This window comes from Budorcas taxicolor, chromosome 10 (genome assembly GCF_023091745.1).
Source record: "Budorcas taxicolor isolate Tak-1 chromosome 10, Takin1.1, whole genome shotgun sequence".
NCBI lineage: Eukaryota > Metazoa > Chordata > Mammalia > Artiodactyla > Bovidae > Budorcas > Budorcas taxicolor.
The window spans coordinates 28,063,175-28,089,495 of NC_068919.1; the positions used below are offsets into that span (position 1 = coordinate 28,063,175).

Genomic DNA, 26,321 nt, shown 5'->3' on the forward strand with positions numbered 1-26,321 from the left:
GCTTTGTTTGTCGTAATGCTTCCTAAGGCCTACTTGGCTTCACACTCCAGGATGTGTTCTCTAGGTGAGTGACCACACCTTCGTTATCTAGGTCATTAAAACCTTTTTTTCTTTTTTGTATAGTTCTTCTGTGTATTCTTGTCACCTCTTCTTAATCTCTTCTGCTTCTGTTAGGTCCTTGCTTTTTCTGTCCTTTATTGAGCCCATCTTTGCATGAAATATTCCCTCTGTATCTCTGCTTTGTTGAGGAGATCTCTAGTCTTTTTTTTTTTTTTGGAGATCTCTAGTCTTTCCCAGTCTACTGTTTCCCTCTATTTCTTTGCATTGTTTATGTAAGAAGGCTTTCTTCCGTCTCCTTGCTATTCTCTGGAACTCTGCCTTATTTGGATGTATCTTTTCTTTTCTCCATTGCCTTTTGCTTCTCCTCTTTTCTCAGCTATGTGTAAGGTCTCCTCAGACAGCCACTCTGCCTCCTTGCATTTCTTTTCCTTGGGGATGGTTTTGGTCACCACCGCATGTACAATGTTGTAAACCTCCCCCATAGTTCTTCAGGCACTCTCTCTCTCGAATCTATTTGTCACCTCCACTATATAATCATAAGGGATTTGATTTAGGTCATACCTGAATGGCCTAGTAGTTTTCCCTACTTTCTTCAATATACGCCTAAATTTTGGAATAAGGAGCTCATGATCTGAGCCACAGTCAGCTCCCAATTTTGTTTTTGCTGACTGTATAGTCAGTGAAAAGGCTTAGCTTGGAATTCTGTAATCTAGCAATTTCTGTCAGAATTTAATATTAGAAAAACTTTTGTCCGCCCACAGAATTAGTGATTCTTCTTTTTGGTAATAGAGGTGAAATAACTAAATGCGGCTTCATTCTTGCTTTATAAGGACACTCAAAACCATATTTTGTTCTTAATATCATAAATGTTTACCTCTAGAATTAGCATATATGCCTTCTTTTTTTCTTTGTATTGCTCTTTTATGTGTATTCATTTTTTGTGTGAATTTCTCAAGATCATTTCTTTTTAGAGAGATTTTTAAAAAACGTTGATTATATATTTTATCATTCAAGGCTTAGTTTTTGTATAACCTTGGCTATTAAGATAATTAGCAATTATGTCATATCTCTTCAAGAGTTGGGTTTCCCACTGGTGGAAATATCCCCATAATAACTGGGGCAATGTGACTAAAAAGAAAAAAAAGGTTATTCAAATTTATTTATAATGAATACTGTAAGAAACACATTTATTCTTGTTCTTCAGTAATTTTTTTTTCAATAAGCAAGTATATTCCTCATGACCAAGCAGACCAAAATGTATTGATAACCTAGGCATTTGAAGTACCAATATCAGTTTCTTTAGCATTTACTATATGCGAATGGACAGAGGCTCTTAATATCTCAGTGAACCTTACAGCCTTCCAGATTTGACCCTTTCTTGATCTTTTCGGCACCAAACCTTACTTAGGTTCTCCTCCTCCTCCCTTGTATCATTTCTAAAGCAGAGTGACTCAGCAGCATTTGTGCTTTTTTAAATACACGTCACTGTTTTCAGGTGTTAAAATATCCAGTATAACTATAGCCACGGTTTAGTTTCCTGAAGTGAGTAATATTTGCCTCTCATCTAACATTTGTATTCTCTACAGGAAAAGATCACGGAAGGAGGTTAATGTACTAATCATAAAAATAGATTTGATGTGCCTCTTTAAAAAGCAATTTCATCTATAGCGATGCCTATACATAGTTTCATTCATGCTCTAGTCTCCTGTGTTTGAACTTCAGGAAAATGTGTCATAGTGTGTCTATGAAGTGCCCCGAGGAGCTGCACTTTCTAGAGATGATCAGCCACTTTCTGAGCGCTATTGCATTTGATGATGTGAATTCTATTTTTAGAACTTAAACAGATTTGGGATCTGCTGCACTGGAGTACTACTGTGAATTCTTATGAGCTTAATTTTTCTTCCCTGTATCTTCTTTGACAAAAAAAAAAATAGTCCTTAACACAAGTATGTGATGTGTAATATGCTTTTGTTGTAAACAGCTTTCTTCTTCCTCTTCTTTTTAAATTAAAATAGGATCTTGTTTTCATACTCCATCAATTGATCACCCTGAGTCCATGAAAAGTTTTCCTCAGGAAAACGATTTTGAGCACAGCTCAATATTAGGCATATTTGTATTATGTTCATCTTACTAATGAGGAAATAAAGATTCAAGGAGGTCCCGTAATTCCACTAACATCAAAACAATTAGTAAAGGTCACAGTTAAGACTTGATCCCACCTATCAAACCATTCATATCTCCTTCTTCCTCAGACTTCCATATTCCCATCTGGGAATTGACAATAATGCCCTCCTCTAAACAGCATGAAAGATTTCCCTGGAACCTGGATTTTAGTTCTGCCTTTCCCACTATCTGGGTATGTCAGAAATGTTACAATCTTCCTGGGTTTCTATTCTCTCAACTATAAAATGAACAATAGGGAGGGGAGAGAAATAACTCTAACTCTAAGTAAATAACTCTAACTCTAAATTATATTTCGTTTGAATTTGCGCAGAATCTTAAAGATCCAAATAACATTGCATTTGTTCGATGGAATTGGATGCTTTCTTCGTAGATTCTGAAATTGATATGCCTCCTCCTCCATCTGTCTTACTTCTGGATCTACCACAGCCTTCTCTGCCTCTGGACACTGTCCACCTGTCTGTCTGTGCTCATCATTTCTCTCTCTATGTACTTCTTATGAGGAGAGTTAGAGGCTGAGCTGGATTAGTAAGATGCTTTCTCAGAGTTTTGTCTGCCTGGCTGGTTTAATGACATTATATCGTTCAATATTACAAGGAATGAAAATTGGGACAGTGGGATTGCCTAGGGTTGATCTCTAATTGACAGATACCAGCCATGAGACTTTTGCCAATGCTCCATCTTCCTAGACATAGACATGAATAATTACACACAGGCACACACCCTCTTTACAAGTACTTAACAATGTCACTTTCCATTAGCTGCACATTTAGATAGCTGTCTCTCTTGCTTGTAAGTACATGTTTGAATAACATAACGGAAGACAACCTGTTTCCCTTTACATATCAGTTCTGATATTCACGGTTGAGAAAATTTCACCTCTTTGGATTTATTTTAAGTCAAGTATGATGGATTGCCTTGGGAGCTACAGCATAGGAACAAAACTCATGAGAGTTTCAGGCTGAGGGTTTTTTCTTTCTCTTCTCCTTTTGGAGGCATAATACTCCATCACTGCTGTCAAGTGAGGGCTCAGTATGATGTGCAAATTAGAGGAGAAAGGCTGAAAGCCACTGTAATTTTGTTCCTTAGAGACTTTTGTCCAGATCTGATTATACAGTATGTTTGCATACTTCTCTTTGGACATTGGGGTGTGTGTGTGTGTGTGTGTGTGTGTGTGTGTGTGTGTGTGATAATTAAAACCAATGCCTGGTAAATAAGGTTATCATTTTTAATGAAATGTAGTTTGTGTGTAGATTGTGGTATGAATAAGGATATGGGCATGCTGTGATTTTTCACTTGATATTTTCAAAACCTAATACAGTGAATATTTTCAGTACAAATTATAAAAGAAACATATTTGTAGCCTTTTAGTCCTCTTAGCTGAAATGGTTTGATTTAAAAAAAAAATAGGTATGGTGTTTCTGGTAGGGACAGATGATAGAGTGTATAAGGCAGCTATTTCAACATACAAAACTCAAATCTTGGTGGCTCAGAGCAAATATTTATTGTTTTCGTTCATTGGTCTAAGAGTTGGCAAGTTCACTTGATCTGATCTGAGTTCAGCTGTGCTGGCTCACAGGGTTTGGGTGTGCTCTGTGTCTAAGTCCAGGCCCCCTAGATGTGCTTTTTTCTGGTAATGGCAGAAACACAAGGCAGCGTGTTAAAACACAACGCCTCTTCAGGTCTTGGCTCAGGACTGGCACACTGTCACATCGGCCACATTCATTTTCCCCAAACAAGTCACAGGGCCACATCCAGCATCCAGGGACTCGGTGTCCATGGACCTGGGGAAATATATGACATCTGTATCAGTGGGAGAAGCTACAAAAGCAACTGGAAAGGCCTTGGGTGAAGTGAAGTGAGACAGTAAAGATGTGGGAACAATAAACCAGTATATCTTAGGTAGGGAGACTCACTCCACTGGGGAAGCTGGGCCGTAGAGACTGCCTCCAGTTTTAAATGGCACATCACTTTTCCTTTCCGTCTGCTTCCTTTGTACTGATAATTGACAGCAAAATCCCAGTTTGATGTTGTAGGTTAGCATCAGGAAGTGCAGCTCATATGGGAAAAACACAGACTTTCAAAGTGGTCCCAAGGTAAGTTGCCCTTCCTGTACTGTGACTGTGCTGTATGTTGTATTAACAGATGGTCAATTGTGGAATTAACCTGTGTGTGTATGTGTGGTCCTTCAAGCTGCTGAAATGATTTTGAGAAACAAAATAACTAATAAATACTGAGGAAAAATTAGATTTATAGTCTGTGCACATGAAAGGGGGAAGACATGATTATGTTGATAAGGCTGTTTTAAGCTTTTCGTAAAATGTTCCATGAAAATCTAACACCTCAAAATCTATTTGCATTAGAAATTTAAGTGATATTTGACTGTTGTGACAGAATATACTTACCTAATTTCAGATAATTTTTATCTCTCTTTATTAAATATATTCAGTTGAAGAGAGTAGTATAGACATGCCTACTTTAGTAGGCATAGACATATGCTTTATTTTTGACTGTTCAGAAAATGAGTTGATATTATTAAAACTCTTCAAAGACTTGAGTCTAATATACACCACACACACATATATATATACATTATTTTTTAATATTCTTTTTCATTATGGCTTATCATGTTGACTACAGTTCTCTGTGCTATACAGTAGGACCTTGTTGTTTATCCATTCTATAATATATATAATGAAATCAGAGGTTGGGGTTTGCAGACCATTTTACGCAGAATGGATATACAGGTCCTACTGTATAGCACAGGGTACTTACTATATTCAATATCCTGTAACAAACCATAATGGAAAAGAATATTTTCAGTTCTAGGCAATGAGGCTAAAGCAGAAGCCTGACAAAAGATTTTTAGAAACGTTTCTCTTTCCTGCTAAATGGTAACAACAGCTCTGGCACTGACTTTTCTCCTCATGCCTGGAGATGGAACAGGCATCTTGGAGGCAAGAAACAAAATTCCAGCCTATGATGATGATGTAATAGAAAGCCAGAAGGATGAATCCTTAAGCTGTTTATCAATGCCAGCAACCAACCAACCTCCCTGCAGTTTTCCTACTATAAAAAATAAATGGGCTATCCATGCTGGCTCAGCGGTAAGGGTTGCGCCTACAATGCTGGAGGTGCAGGTTTGGATCCCTGGGAGGAGGTGGCGACCCACTCCAGTATTCTTGCAGGAGGGTCACAGGGACAGAGGAGCCTGGCGGACTGCAGTCCATGGGGTCGCAGGGAGTGGAACACAACTGAGTGCATATACATAAATAAGAAATAGATAAATGGCAGATTTGTGAGACATCTTAAATAGTGGTTCCTGATACTTGTAAGTAGATTCAAACTAATATAATTTTTAGAGTATATGAAAATGCAGTGTGTTAGCTGCTCGGTCGTGTCCAACTCTTTGTGACACCAGGGACTGTGGACTGCTGGGCTCCTCTGTCCATGGGATTCTCTGGGCGGGAGTGCTGGAGTGGGTTGCCATTTCCTCCTCCAGGGGATTTTCCAGACCCAGGGGTCAAACCCACCTCTCCTGCTTTGGGGGGCAGGGGCGGATTCTTTTCGTCTGAACCGCCAGGGAATCCCCAGGGATATTATGCAAAAACAAATAAGCCTATAACCATAGAAGATAAAATCAGTGAGAATCTAATATCAATTAGCTGGACAGAAAGCAGACATTTCAAGAGTGTTTTAATATAAATGAATAAGAAAATAGATGGTCCAAAATAAAAATTTGTTCTTCATTAAACTATTGTCTTCTTTGACAAGAAAAAAAAGAGAAAATATATACATATATGAATAACTCAATCACTTCGCTCTACAGCAGAAATTAACACAACATTGTATATCAATTATACTTTGATAAAAATAATAGAAGAATTTATTAGTTTATGTCCTTTCCAATGGTGAATTTGTCTTGTGTCCTCGCCTGCTTTGTCAGACTTTTGAGAACTGTTTTGTTACCTATTTCTGCCGTTGGTCTTTCCTGTCCTAACAACCTTTCCCCAGATTACTACCCATCATAGTTTTACCCTGAGTGTTTGCTTCATAGGGATATTGTCTGGTTAAAATTAGGTATTAAAAACTGGTCCTTCATAATTAAAACTGTTTCTAATATGAACTTACTTTCCATTGTTTCTGCCTAAACTTCACATTGTCTTTCCCTCTGCATAAAGTGAGCTAGATTGCACCCCACCCCTGCTTCATGCAGTGGTGGACAGCCACGAAAGGTGTGTAGATGCATTTCCATGGGTGTCTATATTTTATATAAGGACACGAGGTCCTTATCCTTGTGGGAATTTACCACTCTCATATACCTAAATGATGAACCACTCACCAGACAATGTGCCTTTGATGATCAAGGTGTCTTACCTTAGGTGTTGCACAGCATGTTCTTTGTGATGTATACAGCATGTTTTATGTTGTTTTGTCAAACTGTGTAAACTGTACCCAAAGCCAGAAGCTATTCCAAAATAAAAGTGGAAAGTGGAGGGGTTTGAAATGAGAGGTGTGATTAGTAATGAATACATTTCGAAGACAAAGTAACTAGGTTAGAGTACACCATAAATTTTAAAAGGCTTATTTTCTCTTTTCTTGCTAAAAATGAGGGGGGATGAGCTAAATAAATAGAACTTATCTAAACAGGAATATTCCAGGAGAGGGATAAGCTTTATAAATGGAAATGAAAAGGGGTCCACACTGTAGTCTCTTCATCTCTTAAAGCATGGCCGGCATTGCCCTCTTATTGGGGTCACCATGAGTATACAGGAGGAGCTTAGTAGACTGTCTCCTCTCTGAGGTTCTTTTAGGCATTATTCCTCCCTGTCTTCTGAGCAGGAGTGGGGGCCACTCTGTAGCACATGAGGCCCTCAACAAGAGCCCAGAAGAAAGTCTGTCTGGAGACACTAGGTAGGAAGAGGCTTGTGGAAAGAATGAGGCCAAGTTCCTGAAAAGACCCTCGTTCTAAGACACCTAACTCAGGTGAAGAAAGAGCTTAGTTGTAGCCTTCTGGATGCACATGTCTGCAGAGTAGATGCCCAAGGCCCTGGACCTTCATTTTCTTGGTTTTCACTGCAGTGTTTTGGGGACAGCCTGCCAGAGGGCAACTGTAGCGACACTGTGACCTGTATCATCTTTCAGTTTTAAAGTGTGATTGGAAACCAACTGACCCAACAGGCAAACAGAAAGCAAAACCTTGGGTGTTTGCAAATTTTCTCCTGAAATGCTACTCTAATATAAAGGAGAAGTGTGTTATCCCACAGTCCTTTTGTTTGCTGACTTACTCGTGGCTCAGATTACTTGTAAGTCAGGTGTTCAGCATGGCTGAAGTCATTGGGTGGCATTGGATCCCTGCCAAAGAGACACTGTTACAAGGATTATGTGTAATAAACACCCTATCACATATCCAGCAGTCATCTCTATTGCAAAAGTACACTGAGCCTAAACTCTTAACTTCTGCCTGGTTGCTTAATATTTTGCCAAGTTTGCTTACCAGGAACTAGAAGAGGTCTAGGAACCTGAGAGCCCTGTGGGACATTACAGCTCGTTTCCAAACTCTATTCAAATGGAACACTGGTGGCTTGTGACATGTTTAACGGGTGTCCCTTTAATTGGATTCTGTGGTCAACTAAGTTTGGAAAATGCTATTATATAGAGTTAAGTTTCTTTACTAAAGGACATCTCAAGGTCTTTAGTATTCTAACATGAGTTGTGGCTCTGGGCATAAAAGCTACATGCTCACTTGACCACAAAGTCCTTTTATTGTAGGATAGGTATCGCCATCTCAAAAATGTCAGGCAGAGACCATGGAGTCTAGTCATTAAGAGCACACCTGCCTGTATTTGACTGCCTGGGTTCAATTCCTGGCTTTATCATTTACTGATCTTAAGCAATTCGCTGAACATCTTTGCACTTCAGTTTTCCCATCTAAAATGAGAACCCTAATGATACCTACCTATAGAGTTATTTTGAAAACCAAAGAACAGGGTCAAGAACCGTGCCTGACACATAGTTGACTATTATTGCCCTAACATAATTCAAAGAAGAGCTAGCTTAATACTCTCATTCTGGAGATAGGAAAGTGAGTTCCAAGTAGTGCACTCACGTGGGTGTCACTCATTCAACACACTGACCAAAGGCCGGCTATCCCCAGAAATGAAGATGAAGTGGATGCAGTGCCTGCCCTTGAAGAATACACACTAGTGACTTGGTTCAGGTGATGCCTTTTGCAAGTAAAGCCAGCTTCTAAGTCAAGAGTCCAGGACTCCTGACTTCTGTCCTGCAGCTCGTCCTCTGATTCTGTTCTCAGAGAGAATGATCTGTATAGCCTGACTGGTAAGCAGGAATAGGGAGCACTGAGTACAGCGAACAGACGTATTTTTTATATGCCTTGGATACGAGGGCATATATTTTAATTCATTCTGAGTGTGAATACTTAAGATAAGCAAGAATACTTAGGATAAGCAGAAAGAATACTTAAGCACTTTCGGAGGAAAGCAAACCCTAAAAATATAACCTAGAAAGGGAAGTAAGAGGTAGTGTGCAGTGGCCCACATAAGAGTCCCCAGAAATGGCTGGCTTGATGTATTGTCACCACTGTGTCACTCATGGTCTTCTCTGCTTCGGTCTAGGCATCTCCTCTGAGGGCTTTGCCCGGGACGGCTTCAGTGAGCAGCCAGCAGCTAAAGACCTTCCCAGCAAAGATGGAGGTGCGTGGGTCCTGGCTTACAGAGCAGGGCCAGCCTGTCCATTTCTGCTCCATGAGGAAAGAGAGAAACCCAACAGAAATGAATTGCACTTGGATCTCCATGTGAGTAGAAACCTTTGTGTTTGTGCTATGACTCTTTGTATATAATAGAGACTCATTTAATATGCATTTAACATATGTATCTGCGAGACTGCTAAAGCTGTCTTTTGTGTGAGGGTCATTGTCTAAAAATCAATCAGCTGCAGAAAACAGATACACGTTGCTGATTTGAAATTTGTGCACTAGAAAGTGACTGTGTTTACACAGTCGTGTAAATATCTGAGCATTTATAGAGTACTCTGCTAACACCACTTTGTGGCCTAAACCTTATTGTGTGAGACACCATTTGCCACTCCTAATAATTTTCTAAAAATTTGAGAACATACAGTAACTGACTGATACGATCTGGATCCTCCAGTGAAATTCAAATAGCCTGTCTTCCACCTTCCTACACCTTCCTTTCTCTGCAGCCACTCAAATAACAGGTGAACAGTTTGGCAGGAAATCTGCCAAATGCTGGATGACCTGTTAAAAAAACAGCCTTCTCTTTCCCATTCTTTTACGGATTCATTGACACAGAAGCGCTGACTGACCTATACAAAGCAGAGGGCTGGGTTTTACCTACTTCCACATTGTTCAGTTCAGTTCAGTCGCTCCGTTGTGTCTGACTCTTTGCGACCCCATGAATCGCAGCACGCCAGGCCTCTCTGTCCATCATCTCCCGGAGTTCACTCAGACTCACGTCCATCGAGTCCGTGATGCCATCCAGCCATCTCATCTTCGGTCGTCCCCTTCTCCTCCTGCCCCCAATCCCTCCCAGCATCAGAATTTTTTCCAATGAGTCAACTCTTCGCATGAGGTGGCAAAAGTACTGGAGTTTCAGCCTTAGCATCATTCCTTCCAAAGAAATCCCAGGGCTGATCTCCTTCAGAATGGACTGGTTGGATCTCCCTGCAGTCCAAGGGACTATCAAGAATCTTCTCCAACACCACAGTTCAAAAGCATCACTTCTTCGGCGCTCAGCCTTCTTCACAGTCCAACTCTCATATCCATACATGACCACAGGAAAAACCATAGCCTTGACTAGATGGACCTTAGTCGGCAAAGTAATGTCTCTGCTTTTGAATATGCTATCTAGGTTGGTCGTAACTTTTCTTCCAAGGAGTAAGCGTCTTTTAATTTCATGGTTGTAATCACCATCTGGAGTGATTCTGGAGCCCAAAAAGAATAAAGTCTGACACTGTTTCCACTGTTTCCCCATCTATTTCCCATGAAGTGATGGGACCGGATGCCATGATCTTTATTTTCTGAAAGTTGAGCTTTAGGCCAACTTTTTCGCTCTCCTCTTTCACTTTCATCAAGAGGCTTTTTAGCTTCTCTTCACTTTCTGCTATAAGGGTGGTGTCATCTGCATATCTGAGGTTATTGATATTTCTCCCGGCAATCTTGATTCCAGCTTGTGTTTCTTCCACTCCCGCGTTTCTCATGATGTACTCTGCATAAAAGTTAAATAAGCAGGGTGACAATATACAGCCTTGACGTACTCTTTTTCCTATTTGGAACCAGTCTGTTGTTCCATGTCCAGTTCTAACTGTTGGTTCTTGACCTGCATACAGATTTCTCAAAAGGCAGGTTAGGTGGTCTGGTATTCCCATCTCTTTCAGAATTTTCCACAGTTTATTGTGATCCACACAGTCAAAGGCTTTGGCATCATCAATAAAGCAGAAATAAATGTTTTTTCTGGAACTCTCTTACTTTTTCCATGATCCAGCAGATGTTGGCAATTTGATCTCTGGTTCCTCTGCCTTTTCTAAAACCAGCTTGAACGTCAGGGAGTTCACAGTTCACGTACTGCTGAAGCCTGGCTTGGAGAATTTTGAGCATTACTTTACTAGCATGTGAGATGAGTGCAATTGTGCGGTAGTTTGAACGTTCTTTGGCATTGCCTTTCTTTGGAATTGGAATGAAAACTGACCTTTTCCAGTCCTGTGGCCACTGCTGAGTTTTCCAAACATGCTGGCATATTGAGTGCAGCACTTTCACAGCATCATCTTTCAGGATTTGAAACAGCTCAATTGGAATTCCATCACCTCCACTAGCTTTGTTCGTAGTGATGCTTTCTAAGGCCCACTTGACTTCCACATTGTAGACTCTCACAATTGTTACCGCCCCCTTTCACTTGCCCATTTTCTGTCAGAGATGGGAGTGAGCTTTAGGAATCCAAGAGACGCTTCCTCACCGCAACCGCCCCTCCTACCCCTGCCATTAACTTTAATACTTACTACAGTTTTGTGTTCCTGATTTCATTTAACACCTTCCAATTCATTACTTTCAAGCCTGGAAGTATGTCTTTGACAAGTTGTGGCCTGTAATATTCACATGGGTGACAATTTTCTCAGGCATCCAGAGCACAGGAACCTTGTACTTTTCATCATCATAGAGCCACAGTCATTGTATGTCATTTTAGAAAAACATGGGACATCTCATTTATTGTAAAAGGAGGTTTGGAATGAAGCTGAGGGATGTAAAAACTACAACCCTGCATGAGATGAACTGGAAATTTGTAGTTTTTTTTTAACCTCAGTTCAATTCAGCCATTCAGTCATCTCTGACTCTTTGCGACCCCATGGACTGCAGCCTGCCAGGCTTCCCTGTCCATCACCAACACCCAGAACTTACTCAAACTCATGTCCATTGAGTCAGTGATACCATCCAACCATCTCATCCTCTGTTGTCCCCTTCTCCTCCTGCCTTCAGTCTTTCCAGCATCAGGGTCTTTTCAAATGAGTCAGTTCTTCGCATCAGGTGGCCCAAGTATTGGAGTTTCAGCTTCAGCCTCAGTCCTTCCAATGAATATTCAAGACTGATTTCCTTCAGGGTGGACTGGTTGGATCTCCTTGCAGTCCAAGGAACTCTCAAGAGTCTTCTCCAACACCACAGCTCAAAAGCATCAATTCTTCGGCACTCAGCTTTCTTTATAGTCCAACTCTCACATCCATACATGATACTGGAAAAACCATAGCTTTGACTAGACAGACCTTTGTCAGCAAGATAATGTCTGTGCTTTTTAATATGCTGTCTAGGTTAGTCATATCTTTTCTTCCAAGGAGCAAGCATCTTTTAATTTCATGGCTTCAGTTACCATCTGCAGTGATTTGGGAGCCCCCCAAAATAAAGTCTCTCACTGTTTCCATTGTTTCCCCATCTTTTGCCATGAAGTGAAGGGACCAGATGCCATGATCTTAGTTTTCTGAATGTTGAGTTTTAAGCCAATTTTTTTTCACTCTCCTCATTCATTTTCATCAAGAGGCTCTTTAGTTCTTCTTCGCTTTCTGCCATTACGGTGGTGTCATCTGCATATCTGCAATTATTGATATTTCTCCTGACAGTTTTGATTCCAGCTTGTGCTTCATCCAGACAAGGGTTTCCCATGATGTACTCTGCATAGAAGTTAAATAAGCAGAGTGACAGTATACAGCCTTGACATATCCCTTTCCTGATCTGGAACCAGTCTCTTGTTCCATGTCCAGTTCTAACTGTTGCTTCTTAACCTGCATACATATTTCTCAGGAGGCAGGTCAGGTGGTCTGGTATTCCCATCTCTTTCAGAATTTTCCACAGTTTGTTGTGATCCACACAGTCAAAGGCTTTTGACATTTTTTTAACACTTCACTTTATCTAAAAAGCAGTTGTGTATCTTGCTGCTGCTGCTGCTGCTAAGTCGCTTCAGTCGTGTCCCACTCTGTGCGACCCCATAGACGGCAGCCCACCAGGCTCCTTCTTCCCTGGGATTCTCCAGGCAAGAACATTGGAGTGGGTTGCCATTTCCTTCTCCAATGCATGAGATACACTCAAAGCAAGAAGTGTAACAGTGACATCTACTGGTCAGACTAAGTTGCGCTTGCTGCAGCAGGAGGTCTGGCATGTTACAGTGCTGAAGTGAACTTAAAGTCTTTCTTTTTCTTCTGTGTTTTAAAAAAATTCTGGGTTTATGTGTTTTTTAACCCATTGGCTAAACTATATATTCCTGATTTTCCTTTTCCCTGTAAATTAAATTATTTCCTATTTTTACTTTATTTCAATTATAGAAATCATGTATAATCCTTTTAGAAAATTTGAAATATGAAGTTAAATTGAAAGAAATTAAATTAAAAAGAAATAATTCATAACCTCAGCAACCAAAGACAGCAACTGTAAAAATTTGATAAATCATCTTTGTATTTTTCACCCTGTATGACTTATTTTCAGTGAGGAATTATTTTTAACTTGTAAGCATAGATTTTATACCTTTTTTTTTTCTCCTTTACTTATTACTCTTACATTGCTTGTTCATGGTGTTACAAATTCCTCTGGATGTATTTTAAGTGAATGTGTAGTATTCTTGAACATTATATCCTAAAATTTATTTAATCATTTCTCTATTATTGGAGTTAGAGTTGTTTTTTTAAAAAATTTGAATTAGTACTACAACTTGGAAATAAATAGCACTACCACATATATAAGTTTTCTTATACCCTTCCCTGCCAGTATTAGGGTAAACTTTGGTTTATTGTCTATAAGTATTTTTAGGCTTTTGAAACATATCATCACATAAACAAGGCCTTTATCTTGAACTAACCTTTAATGGGCTATATGTGTGTGTGTGTGTGTGTGTGTGTGTGTATATATATATATATGTATACACACATGTTTATACATATTATACTATAAATATATTCCTATATCATATATAAATAGCATGTATTTTATATAAAATTTATATAAACACACAATAAAATATATAAATATTTACATGCTTCTTCGTTTTTTAAATTATAATTTTTAAACATTGGGATAGTTCCTTTAGATTATTTTCTGCATGAGCAGTTTTTACACCTTGGGCCATAAGTCTCCCCACCTCCAATCCTCCCCCTTCCTTAGATGCTACAATTTGATTCCTATGTTTTGAATATTGTTATTCTAAGTAAGATGTCCATTCAGGAGGAAGGTTCTACTGATTTAAAGTTTGCATCTTGTTACTGATTCTCAGCTCGCACTAGTGGTAAAGGACCCACCTGCCAGTGCAGGAGATATAAGAGACATGGGTTCCATCCCTGGGTCCAGAAGATCCCTGGACGGGGGCATGGCAGCCCACTTTAGTATTCTCGCCTGGAGAATCCCATTGACAGACGAGCCAGGTGGGCGGGCTACAGTCCATAGGATCACAAAAAGGCCGACTGAAGTGACTTAGCATCCACGCATGCGAGCACTGACCACCATACCAGCTCAGAAGGCTTCTTTCCTGTGGGGGTTGTGAACACTAAGGTCAGGGACGAGGGCAGTGCTGCATGATATTTTGATCAGCCTTAAATGTTGCAGGACTGTTCTGTTTTCAGTTTTGAATCTGATCTGCAGTGTCACTCTCAAGAAGTTACTTTAATCAGGCTTTTTCAGTGGAGATGTAGCTTTTCATTAGTATGTAGGGGTGATAGCTATAACATTTACTAATTGGTGGAAATTTGGCATCCACAAAGCAGAATGACCCCAGGCATTCAGGCTGGGACTGCTATTCAGGCTCTTATTTAGCTGCAGATTAATTTTTTCTTTTTAAGCCAAGAGCCAGAGAGGAAATATTTTAGGCTTTAGGGACCATACAGTCTCTACTGCAACCACTCTGTTGACAAAAGTAACCATGAAGAATACATACATAGTAAGTGTGCCTGTGTTCCAGTAAAAGCCTGTAGACACTGAAATTTGCATTTCATGTAATTTTCACCTATCGAAAACACTGTTCATCTTTGATTTTTTTTCCTCCACCATTAAAAAATGTAAGGATCATTCTTAAAGAAGTCATTCAAAAACAAGCGGTGGGTCAGATCTGGGCCCCTCTGCTTTGGACCAGGAGGTGGAAATCTCATTTACTTCACTTCTACTGCTGACTCAACCACTAGCTATGGGACTCTGGGCACCGCCTTAAGTTCCATGGGCCTCAGTGTCTGTATCAAACGTGTGCGGATAGAATGGGACGAACAGGAACAGATAAAACAAAGTTCCTTTTTGTTATAATATTAAATTTCCTGATTCTATTAAAGGGGTATAAATCAACCCAAGCAATGTGATGTATGGAGAGTGGAAATTATTTAAAAGAAATGTAAAGAAAGAAATGGCAATTATTTAAATGGAAGACATGTTAATATTCTCAATGTGAATTATTATTTTAAAATGAGGAACAATGTCACCACTCCGATAGCAAGACCAAAATTTATAGTCTCCAAACTCTGACCACTTCTGTTTCTCCAGTGCTATCCTTTTTTCCCCTCCCATTTTACTGAGGTATAATTAACATGTAATATTGTATAAGTTTCAAGTGTTGATATACATACGTACTGTAAAATTATCACCACAATAATGTCACATCTTATCACCTCATATAGTTACAATTATTTTTCTTGCAATGAGAACTTTCAAAATCTACTCTCTAAGCAACTTTCAAATGTACAATATAGCATTGTTAGCTATAGCTACCATCCTGTACTTACATGCCCAGGACTTAAAAATCTTACACTAGGAGTTTGTACCTTTTGATCACCTCACCCAGTTCCCTCTATCTTCATCTGGCAACCACCGATCTGTTTTCTGTTTCTATGAATTTGGTTATTTTTAGATTCCACCTATAAATGAGAGCATACAGTATTCATCTTTCTCTGTCTTATTCCACTTAGCACAGTGTTCTCAGGGTCCGTCCATGTTGTTGCCTGTCACATTCATCATTTAGTTACTGAACTGTGAGAAGGTGCAAGGGTTCCTTGGGAGAATGGCAGGAGGTGGTGCTGGTAGAGGGTAAGTACCAGGGAGGTTCTGAGCAGCATCTTTTACCAACCAGTATATATTTCAGTGTTTAAGTGACCATTGCTGCCAACATGGTGCCACTTGGCTGCATGTCAGCCAGACTGTTATGTAGAGAGGTTCTGTTTGGGTGATCATCTTGCTGTAGCAAACCATGTAAACCATTCTGGGTGATCTAGAAAGTTCTCAAAAGAACCCGTTGCTCAGTCAGTTCCACTTTTAGGTCATGAGGTTGCTAAGACTTAAGTATTATATAGGATATACTCATACTGAAAAATTATTTATTGTTTGTCTGAAATTAAAATTTAACTGGTTGTCCTGTATTTTATTTACTAAATCTGGCAACCCTAGGTATCAATTTGGGAGCACCATCCAAATAAACCAAATGTGTGAATTGCCTTAAAGTAGTGTCTGTGCATGATAAATCCTCAGTCACCCAAGAGTGCTCATTTAGAGCATGAACATTACACAGTTCGCCTTAAAGGGCAGTTTCTTAAATTCCACTATAGGACTCTATCATTAGGTATGCTTCTCATTTTCTAGTGCACTTTGAGCCAGACATGTCAAGGCAACTGAATCTGAACGGACTAGAGAGCAAATGGAGTCTAACTTCTTATTACAGGTGCAGTTTCTTAAAGATTCCATTTGAGATGACTTTTCCCCATGAAGGATACTGTGTAAAATGTGTGTAAACAAGGATATGGGCAGGGTTGAAAAAAGATGCTGATAGAGGTGTGGCCTGAGATGGGCCACAAGGTACAAAAAGCAGAAAAGGTAAATAGTCCTCGAGATTCTGTATTGGTGGCATGAATTCTGAATGTAGGGTTTCGCATGCAGTTTTTAAAACACAGACCTTGCACTCTTCTTGGAGATACTGGTTTCCAAGGACCATCTCAGTCACCCCACCTGTGGGGCCTGGAGTTCTCCTTGCTGAACTGGGTTCATTGTCTGGGGAGGACACAACATCGGGTTCCAAGTAGTTACATCTGACGAACAGAAGGATATAATTACCAACTCCACACCCAACCTTAAGTGTCTACACCAGTGACAAAACTGCCATGTATTGATCACTGGCTCAACGCCAGTCACCACCCTTTGTACCTATTGTACGAGTTAGGAGAGAGTAAAGTATGGTGCAAGGATTTGAACCCAAGTCTGTCCGAGTATGGACCCAGGTGCTTAAATGGTAAGCCTCTCTACCTCTCTATTAGTTGGATGCTTTGTTTGTTTCTGTTTTGTTTCTAATTGAAAAACCAAATTCATTGTATAGATATGAGTTAGCCCCCATAATCAGTGAGAAGGCTTGAGAATTAAAACCACAACCAAAATCACCCCACGGAACTCAGTCCAGTGAAGATGCTGTAACGTATCCTCACATGGAACACTGGATGCCTTAGACCTTTGGTCTTTACAGCTAATGGGGGAACACTGGTGGGAACATGAGCAGATTTCAGTCCCTCCACATTCCTTCACTCCTAAAAGACAAACTCCACAGCCATCAGTAGCTTCAACCACAAAGAATGGATGCAGAGGGCTCTCTGTATGCTGTCTTTGCAGTGCATGGGCTTCCCTGCTGGCTCAAGCAGTAAAGACTCTGCCTGCACGCAGGTGATGCAGGAGAAATGGGTTCGATCCCTGGGTCGGGAAGATCTCCTGGAGGAGAGCGTGACAACTCACTCCAGTATTCTTGCCTGGAGAACCCCTCAGACAGAGGAGTCTGGTGGGCTATATAGTCCGTAGCGTTGCAAGAGTCAGACACAGCTGAAGTGACGGAGCATGCACGCACGCAGCGCATGGAAAGGACCACGTCTTAGTCTTGTCTTTCATGGAAGCCAATGAGAGCCTACTGCTTAAAGCTAAAGGCCACAGGTGGACTTCCCCAAACCAGTAGCATGTTCATGACAGTGGGGCTTATATTTACAAGTGAAGTGAATTCAGAATTAGCCATCTAGTTTGTTTTCTGGAGGAGTGTGTTTATTCACATGTGTGAGTACCTATGTGTGAGTGTGTGAAAGAGATACAGAGATTGTGTATCTGTGGGCTGTATGATAAATGATCAAGAAATGATTTGGGCAAAAAGGACAGTTGGAAGGGATGAATTATTGATGGAACTGGAAAATTACACTTGCTTCTTATAAACTCCTCAGCACTTTAAGTCATGACAAAGCAGTTGGAAAAAAGTTATCTGGTTTTATTCCTAAAGCCCATGAAATTTAATCAGTTATCTCTTTCAAATTAGTTTCAGTTTTGCAACTGGTGTGGAAGGTTGGTATACATTTAAAGAGAAACCCTAGTTTATGCAAGTCATAAAGCTCAGTTCTCAGGCCATTTCTCACACTTCCCTTGACATGTACCTGTCTTCTCTATAAATGGGAAGATCACAACAAATCTAGTAACATCCCAGATTTCTTTATAAAACAAAAAGAGTAAGTTTGACTTAACCATTGGACACCTTCGTGGTTAATGGAATTGTGAAATTCACTTCTTTTTTATCTTGATAACACTTGTACTCATTTTCTCTGGCTGTTCTGACATTAAACAGAATAGCTGTTCGTGTAAAACTGGAGTCTTGAAGTGTCTACATAGACACACTTATACTCTCAGACCCTGAAAGACCACAGATTAGAACTGAGTTTTATAAAATCTGTGAGAAATGTGTAGATGAATTTTATTCAAATGATTGGAATGTTGCATTGAGATAATTCGTTTAGCTTCTCTAAAATTCAAATGATTGCTTTTTTGTTCCCTTAGAATGGGTTCCATTTTTTTTACGCCTCCCTTTTGTGCCCCCAGAACTGCAGTTTTGTGTGCATTGCTTCGATGATGAACTTCACATTATTTCTTTAAAGCTGGTCTCTCTACATGTATCATTTATGTTCTGTGTGTGAATTTTGGAAAAGTATTTTCTGTCCTTTCTCAGATAGAAATGGGAATTTGTGGTTAAAAAATTACATCCAGTATGACCCATTTAGAGTTCCCTGGTGGCTCAGAGGTTAAAGCGTCTGCCTGGAATGCGGGAGACCTGGGTTCGATCCCTGGGTTGGGAAGATCCCCTGGAGAAGGAAATGGCAACCCACTCCATTACTCTTGCCTGGAGAATCCCATGGAGGAAGGAGCTTGGTAGGCTACAGTCCATGGGGTCGCGAAGAGTCGGACACGACTGAGCAACTTCACTCACTCACTCAATGACCCATTTAGAATTTGAAACACAGAAGCCTTTGCCTAGAGAATGTCTGAGAGTACTCCTATGCTAACATAAGGCTCCAGTTTTTATGACCTGATTATTTTTCTCTTGCCTTTTGATTTTTACATGTTTTAATTAAGCCATCTTAATATATGATTATTATTGCTTCTGAATTTCATTAAGAACTGCAGCACTATAACTGTCCTGAGTATGAGCATTATAAATGTCCCTTTCGAGCTACAGGAAGTAAGTGACCATGATTCTAGGAACTGTTGTAACATTTCTCCAGAATATTTCATGATAATTCTTAGAGTGTTGACAATGACAGTAGCACTATACATACTTGTTTGGTTTAAGTCCCAAATTAAAATAGTGTACAAAATGGAGGCAACAGCGACTATATTTCAAAATTATCAAAATATGATTCTTTTTTCCACTTTATTGATCTCTGCAGCTATACATGTCCCACAGTAATAATGGTCACTATTTATTGAGTGGCTGTGGTGAACTGAGTGAGCACTGGTTTAGGGATATTAACACATTTAATTCTTAGAACAATCCTATGAGTTATATATTTTTCCCGTTTTATATATGTAAATACTGATTCATAGAGCTAAAGAACTTGCCTAAGTCTCACAGTTTGTGTGTAACTAGTAAGATCCTGTGTTGAACCCAAATGTGTTTCACTTAAAAGCCATGGCTATGCTCCCCTCTTTCTTTCTTTGTCCTCTCTTAACTGTGGTTAAGAATAGGATCACAGTTGTGAAGATACCCTGGAGAAGAAAATGGCTATCCAATCCAGTATTCTTGCCTGGGGAAATTCATGGACAGAGGAGTCTGGTGGGCTATATAGTCCATGAGGTTGCAAAGAGCTGGACAGGACTGAGCAACTAGCACCTTCACTTTTGTGACAATGCTTAGCTTACTTTCTCCTTTGTAATTTTAATGCCTTTACATTGGTTTCCATATTTTTCTTTAAAAATGACTAAATGATGTGAGTATTAACTTCAAGGAATCAGTAATGATTCCGTGTCATTTCTGCTCTCTGCCAACTCTTTCTAACTGCAGTGGCCATTGGGTCTGGTAACCAGGTGATCATCTATAATACTTGCCCCCATTCTGATGTTTCCGTGTGAAAGAGAACTACTACGAAATTCTATTGTTCTTTGACTTATTGTAATGAAGAGAAGGTACGTTTAGAATCAGGCTGATCCAGTGCAGATCCTGACTCTGCTACTCACTGGTTGTGTAATCTTAGAAGTGTCCTAATTTTTTCTGAACACCGGTGTTAATGTCAAAAGCAGTGACCAAACAGTAGTCACTAGCCACCTATGGCTATCAATCAAGATGAAATAAAATTTAAAATGTAGTTCCTCGGTTACATTAGGAACATTTTAAGTGCTCAAAGACCACCTATGGCCAGTATCTGCTGCATTGCATGACACAGATATAGGGCTTTTCCATCATTACAGAAACTTGCCATGAACAGCACTAATAAAATGGGGTCACTGACGCCTTTCTCCTAGAGTTACTGGGAGGATTAAGATACTAGAAAGCTTGCATAAGGAACCTAACATGGTGCCTACTTGGGACAATGACACCCTAAAATAACGCACGTCCCTAATGCATGTCTTTGTTATCCACCTTTGTTTTGTATTGGGCAAATCCTCATCTTCCCTATTTTTTCTTTTTTCTCCTTTAAAATTTAAAAACATTTTTAATTGATAACTAGATCTTTGGTGTTGGAACAAGTATTCTCAAGATAACTTTTACTTCTTAAAAACTAAGGAAGGACAAAAAGATACCTTGTTATAGTGAAGCCAATGGCTGTCTAGCTTCATACCCAGGAAGAAGGAGAATAAAAGCATCAAGAGATGCATATGGTTTGTTAGAGTCCAGATCTGTATCTACAACTTGTATCATGAACAACTTTAGCCACAGTGAAGTGCTTTCTCCACGGACCCCATGCCATCTGTAGTGGTTATTTCTGTGGGACAAAACTATTAGTCATTTGGGGAAAATACAAAAGTCTTTGAAAACCTGTCCCAGAAAATTCTGTACCTTAAAGTTCTTTTTCCCTTCCTCTCCAGCTTCAGAAGTAAGTCACAGCCTTTCCTTTTCCTTACAGTATTTTATTTTGTCATGGACATTGAATCCATTTCTAAAGAGTCTTTGATACTGCTTATTGGAATCAATCTTAGAAATATCTGACAGTAAGACCCTAAGCAGGCTTCCCAGGTGGCTCAGTGGGTAGAGAATCCACCTACAATGCCAGAGACGCGGGTTCAATTCCTATGTTGGGAAGATCCCCTGGAAGAGGGCTTGGCAACCCACTCCAGTGTTCTTGCCTGGAGAACCCCATGGACAGAGAAGCCTGGCAGGCTACAGTCCACAAGACCACAAAGAACATGCACACACACATATACACGCAAGACCCTAAGCAGTAATGCAATAACTATTTCAAACTTGATTTTTGTAAGAGTAAGGACATTTTCAATGAAGTCGGTACAGCTCTGAAGTATAATGCGTTGGCCTAAAAACAACAACAAAAAAATGGTCCTTGCCCTGCTGTTGACACCTTGGGCAGTCTCCCTGGCCAGTCATTGTCTGGGAACACCCTTCCCTAAAGGGAGGGAAGTCTCAGTGCTAAGGGAACACACAGCATCAGCATGTGTCAACAGACTCTTAAGCAAAGGATCTTCTGGAAAAAATCCAAATTCATAGATTTTTTTCACCCTGAAATTATTGAGCTGATTTAAAAATCACTGTGGAACAGAGGAAAAGTATTATAATAAAAACAGGTGAACTTTGTCACCATCTAGAGTAGCCACATGGGAACATTTCAAGCTAATTGTTCTCTTCACGTGGAAAGAAAAAAAAAAAACAATCCAGAGAGCACTGGCCCTGAAACACCCAGAGGGACCCCTTGAAAGAATTTTCTCTGGAGCTCAACTCACTCATGGCACAGATATGGTATGGGGAAGTGTGGTATTTAGTAGGCCTATTTATAAGGAAAGACTAGAGATCTCTTCAAGAAAATCAGAGCTACCAAAGGAACATTTCATGCAAAGATGGGCTCGATAAAGGACAGAAATGGTATGGACCTAATAGAAGCAGAAGATATTAAGAAGAGGTGGCAGGAATACATAGAACTGTACAAAAAATATCTTCACGAACAAGATAATCACGATGGTGTGATCACTCACCTAGAGCCAGACATCCTGGAATGTGAAGTCAAGTGGGCCTTAGAAAACATCACTATGAACAAAGCTGGTGGAGGTGATGGAATTCCAGTTGAACTATTTCAAATCCTGAAAGATGATGCTGTGAAAGTGCTGCACTCAATATGCCAGCAAATTTGGAAAATTCAGCAGTGGCCACAGGACTAGAAAATGTCAGTTTTCATTCCAATCCCAAAGAAAGGCAATGCCAAAGAGTGCTCAAACTACTGCACATTTACACTCATCTCACACTCTAATAAAGTAATGCTCAAAATTCTCCAAGCCAGGCTTCAGCAATACGTGAACTGTGAACTTCCGGATGTTCAGGCTGGTTTTAGAAAAGGCAGAGGAACCAGAGATCAAACTGCCAACATCTGCTGGATCATGGAAAAAGCAAGAGAATTCCAGAAAAACATCTATTTCTGCTTTATTGACTATGCCAAAGCCTTTGACTGTGTGCATCACAATAAACTGTGGAAAATTCTGAAAGAAATGGGAATACCAGACCACCTGACCTGCCTTTTGAGAAATCTATATTCAGGTCAAGAAGCAACAGTTAGACCTGGACATGGAACAACAGACTGGTTCCAAATAGGAAAAGGAGTACGTCAAGGCTGTATATTGTCACCCTGCTTATTTAACTTCTATGCAGAGTACATCATGAAAAACACTGGGCTGGAAGAAGCACAAGCTGGAATCAAGATTGCCAGGAGAAATATCAATAACCTCAGATATGCAGATGACACCACCCTTATGGCAGAAAGTGAAGAGGAACTAAAAAGCCTCTTGATGAAAGTGAAAGAGGAGAGTAAAAAAGTTGGCCTAAAGCTCAACATTCAGAAAATGAAGATCATGGCATCCGGTCCCATCACTTCATGGGAAATAGGTGGGGAAACAGTGGAAGAAGTGTCAGACTTTATTTTTTTGGCCTCCAAAATCACTGCAGATGGTGACTCAGCCATGAAATTAAAAGACGCTTACTCCTTGGAAGAAAAGTTATGACCAACCTAGATAGCATATTGAAAAGCAGAGACATTACTTTGCCAACAAAGGTCCGTCTAGTCAAGGCTATGGTTTTCCTGTGGTCATGTATGAATGTGAGAGTTGGACTGTGAAGAAGGCTGAACACAGAAGAACTGATGCTTTTGAACTGTGGTGTTGGAGAAGACTCTTGAGAGTCCCTTCTACTGCAAGGAGATCCAACCAGTCCATTCTGAAGGAGATCAGCCCTGGGATTTCTTTGGAAGGAATGATGCTAAAGCTGAGGCTCCAGTACTTTGGCCACCTCATGCAAAGAGTTGACTCATTGGAAAAGAGTCTGATGCTGGGAGGGATTGGGGGCAGGAGGAGAAGGGGACGACAGAGGATGAGATGGCTGGATGGCATCACTGACTCGATGGAGGCGAGTCTGAGTGAACTCCGGGAGTTGGTGATGGACAGGGAGGCCTGGCGTGCTGCTATACATGGGGTCGCAAAGAGTCAGACACGACTGAGCGACTGAACTGAACTGACTGAACTACAAGGAGGGCTTCCCTGGTGGCTCGGTGGTAAAGAGCCCTTCTGCCAAAGCAGGAGAAGATCCCACGGTGGGAAACTCTCCTGGAGGTGGGCATGGCAACCCTCCCCAGTATTCTTGCCTGGAGGATCCCCATGGATAGCGGAGCCTGGCGGGCTACAGCCCATGGAGTCACAGAGAGTCAGACATGCCTTAGCGACTGAACAACAATAACAACAGTCTGTAGGGAATAATCTTTCTCAGACCAAATGGCTCCTCTGTCCGGGAGCATAGGTAAGAGCAAGCTGGGCGGGGCAGTTTCCTGCTTGGGCCTTCATTTCATGGGTAAATACTTGCTTCATATTGACGAAGTTAAAAAACATTGTTAGATATCAGTTGATGCCCTTAAGAAAGCTGTTCCTTTGTTCTGAAAACATGTCACATCCATATGGAACTTATTTTGTGTCAGACACTGATGGAATGCGAAACACATATTCATTTATTTAATCCTTCTAATAACCCACACAGAAGGAGCCTTTCTTATTCCAAACTTTTAGGAGAGGAAGCTGAGACACAGGTTGCTTATATAACTTCCTAAGGTAAAGTTTCTTGCGGGAGTAGGGTAGGATGTGAGCCCAGGACCCAGGGCCAGGTTCTTAATTCTTCTACCACTTCACGAGTATGCCTTGGCCTCTCCTCTTCCTTTTCAGAAGAGAAGGGAATGTTTGTTACCAACATTCACAGAAACTTTGAATACAGCTCAGTGGAACCAGTCTTAGAAACATTTAGCACCAAGATGGCTCGACAGAAAAAGGCCTTAATCCCTGAGTCCGGTTGTTGCTGTCAGCAGATGCAGCCTGTTTTGTTTTCAATCAGTGAAAACAGCTGCTAGCTTTTCTGAGGCTGAGCTAGAGGGGCTGTTTGAAGCCCTGCAGCAGATAGCAGAGGGATTTCCCGTAGTGAAGCCTGACAGAGCGCTGCCTGAAATGGAAGAAGAAGCCTAAGGGAGGCCTCCAGTTCTGCCCTTGGTTTGGCCTCATAACTCCATTTTCAAGATGTAGAAAATGAACCTAAAGAAGATGCTGTATTCTATGGTTGTACTTGAGCTTCATGAACTGGTACAGTTAGTTAGCTTCTCTTGACTCCAAATGTCTCCATCTTTAAAACATGAATGTTGAGCTGATTGATTTCTAGTTCTTCTGAAGTCCTCTTAAGCCTCCCAACAATTTGATTCTACCCATCTTCTTCCATTATCTTATACTTCTTTCATCTGACACCTTGTATGTCCTTATTTCCTCAGAGCTCACTTAGTGAAGTGTCACTTTTTTAAAACATGCTTCCTGAACCTCCAAAACCCCATCTCCACCCATTACCTCACGTATCTTTTTTCACAGTTTACTTACTTACTTTTCCCAGTCATTGCTCTAAACACTTTTCTTCCACAGAAGTAGTTTCTACAATCTTACATACTCTTACTAATTTTAACTTCTACTTTTCTTCAGCAGTCATTCCATGAACCTAGTTGAATCCCTAGAAGCTGGAAGCAGTCGTGAAAAATCAGGCCCAGAACTTGGAGCATATTGGATAAGCAGAAACATGAGAAATTTAGCCTAATACCATGAAATTAATCTCATTTTTCCCTTGCCTTTCTGGGAGAGCGCTCGGAGAGGGTTTTATGAGAATGTGTGTGGGAAGGAATTCTCTAAGCTGAGTGACATGGGAGAGCGCTGCAAAGAGTGTGTGAGGTGGGGAGCAAGGGGCTTTACAAGTTTTTGCTTTAGACAGTGTGCCATTTCTGCAAATTGATTTTGAAAAAATTTTAATGCTCATTCCTTTAGTTGTTATTAGACTCAAGAAGCTAGGTTCTACTACTTCCAGGAGATGACATCCCTTTTTTGTTTATTACCTTTTTTAAGGCTTATCTCACCAGGTGTTGTTTATTGGAATGATGTTCTCATTGCCATGAGATTCAGTTAGCTCCAGCCTCAATCTGAGGAGATGGTGAGATGGGAGGAACACGGAGAATTCATTAGTAGTAAATTCTCCACATAAATTCTGTATTCAGTTTTCACAAGCTGGGTACCGATTGCTTGTAACAAATAGTTTCAAAGAGCAACATGTGAGTTATCCTACCTGATATTGCTCATGCCTATTTCAACTAGTTGTCCAAAGTAGGTAATTTTTAATCTGGCCTTTTGCACAGGTAGCTATTAGAGGACTTAAGTATCTTGAGGTTAGAACAAAAGAGAATCAGGTGAGGTTGTAAAGGAGAAAGTCTTGGCTGTTACTTGGCTGTTTTTGCATAGTAGGTACTTTAAAAGCATGTATCATAGAATAAGACAAAAATAATGTCCAAAAGAGGTGATTCTTTTTCCCCCTGAGAATGTTAGAGCATTACATGGAGGAATTTTTCAAGACCGCCCAACTAAGGTCAGACTTGTAGGCTGCTTATTTGAAAATTACTATGGTCTGAAACATTTTTCCATTTCCTAAATGACCAGATAATGTAACATTTCTCATGGTCATGAGAATGAGTGTCCTGAAAGAGTCAATATTCAAAAAATCTCTTTAAATTACCATGCTGCTCTTTCTTACTTGTCTTCA

At 40.3% G+C, this 26,321-nt stretch overlaps 1 protein-coding gene across 1 annotated transcript in view; it reads left to right on the forward strand.

Annotated features, from left to right (window-relative positions):
- The window catches only part of FMN1 (formin 1), a 432,398-nt gene that overhangs the window by 88,730 nt on the left and 317,347 nt on the right, over positions 1 to 26,321 (forward strand). Inside the window, exon 2 of the mRNA XM_052647085.1 lies at positions 8,877 to 9,055. Coding sequence (XP_052503045.1) covers positions 8,877 to 9,055 — 179 coding nt within the window. The remainder of the gene's footprint in view (positions 1 to 8,876; positions 9,056 to 26,321) is intronic.